General features: G+C 31.4%; 1 protein-coding gene across 1 annotated transcript; it reads right to left on the bottom strand.

The window, feature by feature from the left end:
* Positions 1-11,599: 11,599 nt before the first annotated feature.
* On the bottom strand, positions 11,600-12,462 carry GRI (Stigma-specific Stig1 family protein). Its single transcript, XM_016313940.3, has one exon. It carries the CDS (start codon positions 12,311-12,313, stop codon positions 11,831-11,833), a length of 483 nt encoding a protein of 160 aa, XP_016169426.1. The 5' UTR covers positions 12,314-12,462; the 3' UTR covers positions 11,600-11,830.
* Between the last annotated feature and the right edge of the window lie 752 nt (positions 12,463-13,214).

Genomic DNA, 13,214 nt, shown 5'->3' on the forward strand with positions numbered 1-13,214 from the left:
CGCGTGACCCCAAAGTTTCCAACCCCTCACGCGTATGCCTTACCCACGCGTACGCGTGACCACCAGAATTTTTAGGGTCCAATACAAAAACCAAAGAGTTGTACGGGTAGTGTGCTAAAATTGTGCCTCTAGCACAATTCTGACCCACGCGTATGTGTCACCTATATCTCTCTTCACCCATACGTGCACGTCGACGATGCGTACGCATCGCCTCCCGTTGCTGCCATTCACGCGTACGCGTGACCTGAAGTGTACATGTGGCCCCTGCCCTATTTCACCCACCTTCTTTTCTTCTCTTCTTTCCATTTCTTTCCTTCTTCTTTCTTCTCTTCTTTTCTTTCCCTCCCTCAACCATCATCCAACACTACCAATCACTATCTATCACTATTTCTTTTAGTTAGTTAGTTATTTAGTTAGTTTGATTTGTGTTTTATTTTTTGTTTTTCATTATATGTGTTGGATTATTAATTTTGTTGCTGTTTATTGCTGCTGATTACTGATAAGATGTTATTTTAACATCATTGTTGTTAATTGTCATTGTTGAATTTTCTTTATTGAGGTTATAAACTGTTGCTTGGTTTTGAGTTTTTCATGTTTAACATTTTTGAATACCAAGTATATGACATTGCCTTCTAGCTTTCTAAATCCTTTGGATTGCATGTTTTGGCCAGCATGTGATTTGAGTTCTTTATCTATGATGAGGCAATTGTGTATAATCAATGCATTTTTTTTTGTTAGGTGATGCTTGTTTATGATTGAATTCTATTTAGATCACCTATTTCATGTATTGAGATTTGGAATTGTAAAATTGGATAGTAAGCTTACCTAATTGCATATTTTTTAGCTTTTCAAACTTTGTGGACCATTCTTGCTATGTGATTGATTTTAATTTCTACCTCTTTTCCTAAGTTCCATAGCACCAATGCCTCCCACTTCTATGTCAATTAAGTATTGCAAATAAAATTAAAGTGTATCATTGATTGATGTGTAAGTTTCATATTCCATTTTGTTCATTAAAGTTACCTTGCACATCAATCAATGTCCATTCATTATCCAATTCACAATTGCTTGATTTTTGCTTGAATGCTTTTATACTTCTTTATTGCTCGTTTGGTTGTCTTAGCCTACAAGTTTTCTTTGAAGTATCTCAAACACACTAGAATGAGTGAAGTGCACACTTCTTTTGTGTAATTATGACATAGCTCTCTATGCTAGTGTGTGAGTTCTAAACTGCGCGCAATCTTAGAACTCATACACCTATTTTTCATCAATGTCACACTAATTCACTTACTCAATTCTAGTGATTTACCTCATTCCAACAATTTACGCTTCCTTGCTTTTGTATTTTCTCATCTTACGGTGCTATTTTCTATTTTTTATGGATGAGTTATCATAAGCAAAAACGGAAGCGGGAGAAGAACATGCAGCAGCCGGTTGATCCACCAGCTGAAGGTGGCAATCCGGAAAGTTGCCGTACCCCCTTGCTCATCTCTGAATGCACCGAGGACGGTGTAAACTTTAAGTGTGGGGAGGTCGTCCGACCGATCGGCCATTTTTGGGTGACAATTTTTAATCCCAACACTTTTGCATTTCATTTTTTTAGGTCATTTAGAATTTTTAGTTGGCATTTTCTTAATATATATATATATATATATATATATATATATATATATATATATATATATATATATATATATATATATAATAAGCTTAGTCAAAATAATGAAATTTTTCAAGGAATTTATCTATAGGCACTCCAATTGATTTGAAATTTTTTTTTAGAACTTGCTTGAATTATATATTGTGGAACTTGTTTTTGAGCTAAGAACACATAAACATGTGATTTTTGAGCCTATTTGTGTGGTTACATCATATAACCACTTATTTTCATTCTTGTGTGTATTATTCTCTTTCTATGATTGTAATCTTTGATTTGTTTGATTCTATATGTCCATTATTTTGTGTATACATGCATTTATATGATTGAGTTCATCGTTTCAAATAGCTCACTTACCCAAATAGCCTACATTTTATCTTCCATTGTTAGCCAATTTTGAGCCTATGCTAAACCCCTTTTGTTCTTAATTTTAGCACATTACAAGCCTAAGTGAAAAATAATAAATATCCTTAATTTGGATCTTTGATTAGTTTAGGCTAGTGAGAGTGTTTATCATTCAAGTTTGGAAAAATTGGGAACATTAGGTAGAGATAAAAGTATATTTTTGTACTTTTTTTTTTTAAATTTTGAGAATTGGATACACACTCATGCATTAAATGTTAAACCATATGCATTGACATTCTTATATATATTTTAGTTGAAAAATAAATAAATAAAAAAATATAGAAAAATTAAAAGAAAAAAATAGAAAAAGAAAAAGAAAAAGGAACCAATAAAAAGGGGACAAAAATGCCCCAAAGTAAAGTTCAATAATAATCAATGCATATGTGTTGTGATCAAAAGGAGAATGCATGAGTGTGTGAAAAAGTGAAGAATGAATAGTTAGGTTTGCATTAGAATTAAATAGGTTGTAGGTTAGGTGAGAGCTTAAGTTAATCAAAGATTCAAATTTCAACCTCACTTAACCATATATAACCTTACCTTGACCCTACCCCCATTACAACCTATGGGAAAGTCCTCATGATATTTGTATGCATGCATTGAATAATTGTTGATTGTTAGATGAAAAACAAATCCTGAAAAGCATGATTAGGGGAGAATTGAGTGAATCAACCCTATACACTTGAGTTACTAGAGCGGATACACATCCGATGAGGGTTCGATTGCTCAATTATATGTTTTCACCTATGATCATCTCTTTTCTTGCAAGTTTGTAAATTCTTTTCAATAACTCAAATCAATTGTAGATTTGATTTGGTTGTTAATACCTTTATCCCTCATGTACATATATGCTTTCTTGGAAGTTGATTTATTTTGACCAAGCAATTGCATGCATATAGATAGATTACATGTAGATAGGTTGCATATAGATAGTTTGCATTGAATAAATATTGGTACCCTTTGTCTCTTTCTTGAGTTTAGCATGAGGACATGCTTAGTTTAAGTGTGGGGAGGTTTGATAAACTCCAATTTTGTGGTTTATCTTGTACTTAATTTAGGGGATTTTATCAACTTATCTCACATTTATTCAATGAAATAGCATGGTTTTGTAATTCTCCCTAAATTTGTGCTTAAGAGTGAAAACATGCTTTTCAGGCCCAAAAATTGATACATTTAATTCACCTTAATTCCATTTGATGCCTTGATAGGTTTGTTGAGTGATTTCAGATTCATAAGACAAGTATTGGATGGAAGAAGTGAAGAGAAAAGCATGCAAAATGGAGAATTCACGAAGAAATGAGCATTTGAAGAATTGAAGGCCACGTGCATGCGTCATCCACGCGTACGCGTGAGAAGAACATTCAAGCCACGCGCACGTGTCACCCACACGTACGCGTGAGGAGGGAATTTGCCAGCGACGCGCACGCGTCGACCACGTGTAAGATCCCAAATTTTGAAAAGAAATTAATAAATTATTTATGATCCATTATATTTATTTAAGATAATATTTTTGGAAATTCTATATATAAAGGTTGAGTAAACTCTTATTTATTATTTAGAGTCCTTATAATTGAAAAATAATGAGTATTTCATGTCTTAATTTTAATATATAAATTTTAAGCTTATTTTATAAATAAAGGAGGATTAATTTACTTATCTCCAATTTTCACTAAATTGGTATTTAACCGAAAATTATTTAAAGATTATTAATTAGAAGATATTTTTTTAAAAGATGGATACTTTATATTTAATTTAATTTTTATTATTATCCTACTTTTTATTTATTTCATAAAATTACACTACTATCCCTATTGTTCACAAAAAAAAAATACCTAAACCTAATTTTCTATCCTAACCCTAACTAAACTACACTCGCCTCACCCCACACCTACGGTTAGCCCACACAACCCACTACCCAGCTCACCAACACTCAAAACAAAGAAAAAAAGAGAGAGAGAGAGAGAAACGAAAGAAAGGGATGAGAGGAGAGGGGAGCTACGGTAAGGGAGAAGGGGGAAAAGAGGGAGAGAGCGACGGAGAGCTGCGCCCTGCCGCCGATCCGCCACCGAACTCACCGCCCAGCCGTCGTCACGTCACTACCCAGCCACCATGGCATCGCTGCCTGCTGCTGCCGAACCTATTCCGCCGCCGAACCGATTATCGCGTTCTGCTGCACGCTGTCACGGAGGAAGACCAAAACCCAGGGAGAGGGCCGCGCGAGGAGAGGTCAGCGTCACCGTTCCCTGAAGCTCGTGTCGCTGTCGAGCCCAGATGAGAGAGGAGAGACCGAGCCTGAACCCCGACGAGCTGGGAAGAACCAGCGTTGCCGCTGTGCCGTCGTCGTGGATACCATCGCCGCCATTCGTGCCTCTGATTCGCGCCGGTGTGACTTCTGTCGCCGTTAGGCTGTCCGCTGACATCACCGCCGCCATAACCGCCGTTGCTGGAGACTGCCAGTGGAACCCTGATAGTCTTGGTAAGCATTTCGTTCCGGAACCTTTGAAATCAATATTTTGTTATGTTTGGCTAGAGATTATGAGATCTTGGTTACCGTAGGGTCGAGCTCCGAGGTTTGCATATCGAATTTTTAGGTTGCCGTTGAACCACTAGAGTTTCTAGCCGTTGTCGAAGCTCCCGCCGAGTCAGTTCGGGATTGCGGCTGCTCAGTTCTGCTGTCACCGTAAGTGTACTCTATTTCGAACCCTCATCGTTAGTTTTTCGTTATGGGCTTTAAGATTTTTGCGATATTAATGTTTTTAGGAATTAGAAATCGAGTTTGCATGTCACGACTGAGGCTGTTCTGCTATTGAGAAAGTAAGCAGAGCTGAGGTTTTGGTTGCTGTTGATTCTGGACTGAGAGAAAAGAGTTCAGTTGACACGTTTGGATTATGGTTTCGCTTACTGAGGTAGGGTTTTTATAAAACTAATTTATTTTAAAGTGGAATTGTTATAAATTGATATGACGAGCGAAATGCTTTTCTGGTGATTATGTAAGTCCTATGCATTGTTTGGTTTATCTTAGATGAATATGGTTGTCTGCTTGACTGAGATAATGTCTAATTTTATTAAAATTGAGATTTCTGATTGGTTTGGCTTGAAATAATTTTTTATATTTAAAGTTCTGAATTTTGTTTATTGGAAACTGATTTGGTCTTGAATCCTTTGGAAAGGAGTTGAGGATTGGTTTGGTTGGGACCCGAAAGGGTGGCAAAGTCCAAGTTTTAGGGGAGATGTTGCCGAATTTTCATAAAAATCTAGATTCTGTTTTAAAATGTGATTTAGAAAAAGATTTGGACTTGAGAGGTTCTACGAATTGGTTCTTGATTTATTAAGAAATTGGTGTTTTGAGTTTAAACTGTTTAATAAAATTTTATGTTTCCCGATTGATTTAAATATGAAGGGGCCTATGTTTTGAAGTTTGGTTAAAGAAGTACCTTTGGGTGAGTTTAGCGGAATTTGAAAGAAATTGAACTTGATTAATTAATTTCGTGTTGCTCTTAAAGTATTCTTTAAGTTTGACTTTAAGTTCGACTAAACAATTCTGAGCCTTTGGGAGAGTTTCTGATTTAAGAATGAAAAGAAATTGGGTTTTTTTTGGACTTAAATAATTTTGGTTTTGAAACTGGTTCAGAACTCTTGGCTTACATGCTTTGGTTTTGATTTTAAATCTTTACTTTAATTTATCTCAACTTAAGCAACTATGATTCCGATAATTTCTGAAGAGTTTAAGAAATGAGGCAGGTTATTCTTCCCTAAAGTCTTGAGTCCTTGCCAAGGTTGTTGATTAATAACTCTTGATTTCAAAATGATGGAGCGAATGATTTGAAAATGAGTGATTTTGAGTCTTTCAGAAGAGATTTTGAATCTGGCTTGGTTATGAAGTTGTTTGAAAGTTTCGAAAAAAAAATTTACTTAAGAAAAGTGGTTCTTGGCAAGATGTGAACTGAATACGTTTGTGATTTGAAAGTGGGCCAAGAATGATTTTTGAAATAAGATTTTGAGTCTGATTGACTGTGGATGTTATTGAGAATATAATGAGGCCTGGCAAGGATGGTGGTATAGTCCCGCTTGCTCAGTGCGTAAACCGTTATGCAGGGATGGTGGTTTTGTCCCGCCTGCAGTGAGGATGGTGGTTTTGTCCTGCTCACATATTGATAAATTATTTGGCAAGGACGGTGGTTTAAATCCCGCTTGCGTGTTCCGGGCAAGGATGGTGGTTTAGTCCCGCTTGCTTGTGGAACCTACGGATAAGGATGGTGGTTGAATCCCGCTTATCCGAGTCGGGTCTGGCAACATAACCGACGCGTGAGCTCATGGCCAGTAGGACAGGCATGCATCATATGCATTTATATGACATTGTTTGGGTGTGCATATTATGATATTATAATTGGTTTGCCTATGTGAATAGTTATGTTAATTGCTAATTGCTCTACTTGATATAACTGCTTGATTGTGTTTGAACCTTCTTACTTGTGTTTGTGGCTGAGAATTGGTTAGATTGTGATGAATTGGTTGTTGATTGAGCTGCTTGGGCCTAGAGCCATGGTTGATTATGAGATGGGCTGAATACTGTGTTTGGTTGTGTTTTCGGTTTAGAAAAATATGAAAAACCAAACTGGTTCAGCATAGACTTAATGAACCTATGCTTGGAACAGTTTGGTCATTCATGCTGTCTAGGAAAAAACTTTAAAAAAAGAAAAGAAAAAGAGCTTTTGGATTTCTGAGAAATTAACAGCTTTCCCTTTTAGAAAGGATTTCGGATTTTGAATATTAAATCTTTGGTTTTGAAAAGAAGCATAAGGCGGTTATTAATCACTATACATTAAAAACGGTTTTATTGTTGTATCTTATTATAGCAATTCTGTAACCCTATAGTGAAACCCTTTCGAGGACGATGTTCTCACTCCCCTACAGGTTTTTCCCTTTTCAGGATATGGGCGACGGAGTTTCAGGAGAGTTATATTTATTTTCTGTTTATTCGACATTATTTTGTATTATCTTAGTTTTATGTTTCCCTCGCCTTTAATTTTGCAAGTCTTCACAAGAAGGATAGGATTTTGATTATGTAATGCTTGTAATATTAATAATATGTAGATATATGTACATGTATCTTTTGTAAGTATTATGGTTTGTTTTGTAAATGTGGTTGTATGTTATCAGATAAAAAGCCTCTTGAGCGGTTATACGGTTTAATTTTTTTAAACAGGCTCATATTTTAGTATTAAATATTTTAAAAGTCATCGTAATACCCGAGCTATCAGAGTGGCGCAGCCGGAAGCATGACATTTTGATAGTTAGGGTGTTACACCACGCGTACGCGTGACAAGCAACACGTGACCTCATTAAAGGCAAAATTCTGGAGGCGATTTCTGAGCCATCCAGGCCCAAATCCAACTCATTTCTGAAGCTATTTCATGCAGAATTGAAGAGAGAACAAGGGGGGAGCAATTAGATTAAGTTAGCATCATGTTGTAGGTAATTTTCTAGAGAGAGAAGCTCCCTCTTCTCTCTAGAATTAGGATTCTTAGGTTAATTTTCTTCTTAGATTTAGGTTTAATTTTTTGTTCTCATCTAGTTTTCTTTATAATTTCTTGTTCTTACATCCTTCTTCTTCTTCTTAGTTCTCTTGTTAATTTCTCTTTTTATGCCTCTTTTATGTTGATGCACTCTTGTTGGATTTGGCTTTTCTTTAATGCAATTTATGTTTTATGTTCCTTTATTGCTTAATTGAGTTGTTGTTATTGTTTTCTTGCAATTGGGTAGTTGTAGATTTTACTATTTCTTGTCATTTACCATGCTTTCCTTTTATGCCTTCCAAGTATTTGACAAAGTGCTTAGTTGGATATTAGAGTAGCTTTTTGAGTATTCTTGGCTTGGAAAGAGAAATTAGGCAATCTTGAGTCATTAATACCCAACTCATGTTGGTGATCTAGAGTTATTAGTTAATATTATTTCCATTGACGCTAATCTCTTGTTAATTCAATTAGTAAGTTGATTAGGACTTTTGGATTGAGATTAATTAGTCTTATTTGACTTTCTCTCATGTGAAGATAACATTATACCTTCTTCCTATGTTGGAGATGACTTAATAGGATTAGCTCTTGTTAATTATTGTATAATTAATGACTATGATAGAAAGCTTTAATTCTCAATTATTGCTATAAATGTCTCTCTTTATTACTTGCTTTCTTTAGTTGTTTGATTTACATTTTTTGTCTTCTTATATGCAAACCACCCCTTGGATACTATAACCAATAATGTGCACACCTCACTGCAATTCTTTTGAGAGACGACCCGAGATCTAAATACTCTCGGTTTTTATTGGTTTTCACTCGTGACAAACAAATTAAACTTTGATTGAGCATTACTTGTCGATTTGAAACTATACTTGCAACGAAGTTATTTCCTCTAACCGAGAAAAAATTCTTAACCGACGGTTTTACTCATTTTATATACTTTCTTCGTATTTTTCAAAAAAAATTTTTTCATTCTTGTATAAGAACTTCTTGGTACAAAGACAAAGACAACTTGAAAAAAAAAAGGTTAAATTCGTGGGTTTTACCATAGGAAAAAAATGGAAGATAAAAAATTATACAATCTACATACAATTTAAAATTTAAATTCAATTGAATAAAATTAAGAGGATTTATTTTATAAAATGTGTTATATATATATATATATATAAAATTTAAAATTTAAATTCAATTGGATGAAATTAAGAGGATTTATTTTATAAAATGTGTTATATATATATATATATATATATATATAAGTTTATTTATTCAGTAAGTTTATTTAACTTATGCATGACTCTAATTGAGCTATAATTAAAAACTTTATTATAATAGAGAATTTTTTAATAACTACCAAGTATACTATATATGAAATTTTTTTTTTTTTAAATATGAAGGAAGTAAGAGAGAATTATCAAGATATAGTGTGTTAAGAATTTTGAATGTCTCTTGAATTTTTTTTATATTTATTTTTTTATCTTTTAAATTTTTTGTTAGAAATGATTAATAAATATGCGGTTTGAGAAAAAATAAATTATAAAAAGTTTTATACTATAATTAATTAGTTGAATTATTAAAATTTATTTTAAATGAAAAATTAAATTTAATTATAATAAATCAACTTATTTTAATTAATAATACTATAACATGTAATAAAAAATAACTTATCCTTTAAATAAAAAAGGTCGGGTAGAATTCACTTTATTTCATCCTTGTTTTAGGAGAATTGATGCAGCAATAAGATCAATAAGAGAATGACAATCTCAAGAACTAATTTTTGAAGTTTCAATAATACGTCGCATAACAATTTTAATCCTTCTTTTAATATGCAAATGTTATTCACCATTTATCGTTAAATGGAATGGAATGCACAACCTGTTAAAATTCAATACAATGATAAATGATTATAAATAAATTGATACAATGTCATAAGCAAATTAATACATCTAACAATTTAACACAAACGCTTGCATGATTTCTTTCTTTAATTTTAATAAAATAATAAAAAAAGTTTGATAATAAAAAAATTAATCATAATTAGCCAAAATTTTTCATAATTTACTTCATTTATATAATTTAACAACATTTTGATTTTTTATCTCATTCTCCTTTCAATTCACTATATATTATATTCTTATCCGTCTTATTTATTAATGATATTAATTATAATATTATATCCCTAATTATTAGACATTCTTAGCTTGTAATTATTATTTAATATTTTTTTTATAATTTGAATATTATATTTAAGAATACAATAAATACTAAATAACAATTAAAAACGATAATAATAATATTCATTAAATAATTTTAATTGTAATTAATTTTTATTTCCTTTAATTCATTTATCATTATTGCAGGCGTTGACAAACATAAAAGTTTGGCTTAATAGGTTTTTCATTATTAATCTGGATCATGAATACCGTTTACTCTCTCAGATAAAAAATCACAACTCTAATTCAATTACAAGCACAATTGGGATAAGCCAAAAAAATTTACAAAAAAGAGTTGAAAAATAATTTGAACAACAGATGAACTTACCTGAGATTGTTACCAATCAACCAATTTTTGAGAATATGAAAAATTACACTAGTTTTGATAAAGTATGGTAATAAACTGATTTTTTTTTTATGTTTTTATGTGTATTTATAATTATACTGTACTAACTAAGTTCATACACATAACATTCATAAGTTCATATACATAACATCTATAATTACATACAACTAACATTTAAAAATTAAATTCATGTTTATTAGATATTACATCCATACACATGTCATTTTTTAATTATTGCATAATTAACTATCATATTAACATAGATGTTCTAAAATTTTATCATAATTGAATTTGAAAAAATGTCAAATTCTTAAATTAATTTATTCAATTGATAAATTTACTCATAACATCTATAAATTCATACACAACATCCATAATTTCATATTAATAACATCCATAATGCTGTACTCATAATATTTATAATTTTATACATATGATGTCTATAATTAATATAAATTTTTTAAACTATGTGTCTTATTGTATTTTTCAAATTATCTCATATGTGCATTAATAGGTCATAATTTTAATTATTTTAATATTTTTTATTTAATATTCATATGTATGTTTATTTATTGATTTTAATATGACAAATTAATAATTATTTTAAAAATTTATTTTTTAATTTTTATTTATATTTTATTTTTTAGTTTTTATTTTTTAATAGCCTATATATAAAATATGAGTTGTATCGTATAAGTTGTTAAAATTTTTTAATTTAACCTCTATCATTTTTGCAGAAAAATTATATTTTAATAGATAATAACGTGGTTGGGAGATGTTAGGGATTTGATTTAGAAGAAACTGAAATTGATTTTGAAAAGAACATTAATGATTCCAAACACCCAGAAAAAGAGTGTGTGATAAAGAAGATGAGTAATAAAAAAGTAAATATCACTTGCTTATCAAGAGAATAAAAATTTTATTCCTTGGCTACCTAGCATCACCATAAAATAATATTAAGAAAGTTGGATAAAAGTCTCAAGTCTCAACAAAAAAGAAAATAGCAAAAAGTGACTAATGGATTTTTTTTTCTAATTTTATTCTGGAACATTATTAGTTAGTTGCTTGGGGATCGAGGAAAATATTTTTCAAAATAAGACAGCAAAGTTGTGGAAATTATCGACAATTTCTTGGAATAAGGTACAAGACACCACTCTGATTTCATTGATTGTTGATGACAATATTAGAAATGAGATAGAAGTTGATAAACTTATTAGAATTTTATATTGGTTTGGACTTTTTTTTCGATCGTTTGTAAAATTTCGAAAGAGAAATTTGACAGCACTAAGTGATTACAAGACAACAAAATAAAAACTCACAACTCCTCATGCATGAAGAACAACTGGAATACACACTCACAAATCAACACACTATTAAGACATCACAAACAACATAAAAACAGACACCCCTTAATCAAATACAACCAAAACCTGACGTTCTTAAGAGGGACCCACACCATCCACAAACAGCATATTGGTTCGAATTTCTAATAATTTGATTTTCTTTATTGATGTTTCATTCTACTTTGTTGAGCTCTTTTTTTAAAATTAAATAAATAAAGAAATTAACACGACTAATATAAAAAGTGTAACACATGCTTTCTCCTATATCTTAATAAGATTTAAAAAAAAAAAAAAAAAAAAAAAAACTATCTAAATTATATAAGATTAGACCCACCTTCAAATTATAAGTTGTATTTTCATGCATAGCCACAGAATCCATTCCCACATTTATCACCGTTTGAACACTTGTTGTTGCACTTGCCACAATGATTGTCGTTATACCAAACATTAGTACAAACTCCATTGCAGCATCTCTCACCTAGTACCTTGCATTTGTGGCCACAAACTCCACAATTGTTCCTATCACTTAGAACGTTTCTACAATGCTTCTTGCAACAAAAGAGAAGGCCTTTTCCTTTATTTGCTGGGATCCCATTGCATATGTTGTTAGTCACAACATCACAATGTGCACCTTTCTTGATTATTATGCTTGACAAGAACCTACTTGTTGCTTTGTGGCTTGTTAATAACAATGGGGTGTCAACAACATACTCTTCATCATCTTCATCATCATTTTCTATGTCATTAGTGGAAGATACTAATTTGGGGAAAAGGGTTAGAGGAATAATGAGCAATGAGAGAATTATTGTAAACTTTAGGGTGGTGGCGATGTTGGCCATTTTTTTTTTTGTTTAAATTTTGGAATGATATATAATAATATGATGAATTGAATGGGCTTGTTGAGGATGCTAATAATAAGCTAGAGGGTGAGTGAGTGAGTGATATATACTCATGATTTAAGGGACATTTTTGAGCAATTTAAACTACAAATTAATCGCAAAATACTCCTTGATCTTAGGGTGGGAAAGGGTTGTTTACTTGCAATTTTAATGTTGAACAAGCAAGTGCTAAATCCTATTCAAAGTTAATAGCTTAGCTTGTTAGTTAATTATTGCAAATAGGGTTAATTTCAATGTATTTGATTGTGGTTTAAGAAAGCTTCATCAACTTAATCAAAGTTTCTTAAAGTAATATACTAATCTTTGTCTTTCATTACTTAAGAACTAGATTATTTAAGTTAGCTATGAAAAATATTTATATATGTAAAGAAAGGTTGTCACAAAAGTTGATTTGGATAAACAAATGCTTAATATAACTTTTTAAGAAAGTGTTTACAATACTTCAAAACCCGGAATCCCAGTTTCTAAGGAACCTCATTTTGTAAGATCTTAATGTGAGGAGAAATGTTTGAATGTTCATAGAACGGTGCATGTATATGCTCATAACCAATATATAAGATAATGATTTATGATAAGATTAATAATAGTTTAAACCCTAAATTTAAATGACATTATCTTTTGAGTTATAACAATTTATTTTAAGAGTTTAATTTTGATGTATTGACAGTGTAAAACATTTTACACAGTTATACAATCACATCTGTTCTTTTGGATGACTTTCACATGGTCAATGTAAAAAGTAGTTATTTTTACTGATGTAACATTATGTAATTAAATGTATGTATAAAATTACTTTACATGATACATCAAAATTAAATTCTTATTTAAAAAAAAAGGTTAT

This window comes from Arachis ipaensis, chromosome B8, assembly GCF_059453495.1.
Source record: "Arachis ipaensis isolate K30076 ecotype BB chromosome B8, ASM5945349v1, whole genome shotgun sequence".
Taxonomy (NCBI): domain Eukaryota; kingdom Viridiplantae; phylum Streptophyta; class Magnoliopsida; order Fabales; family Fabaceae; genus Arachis; species Arachis ipaensis.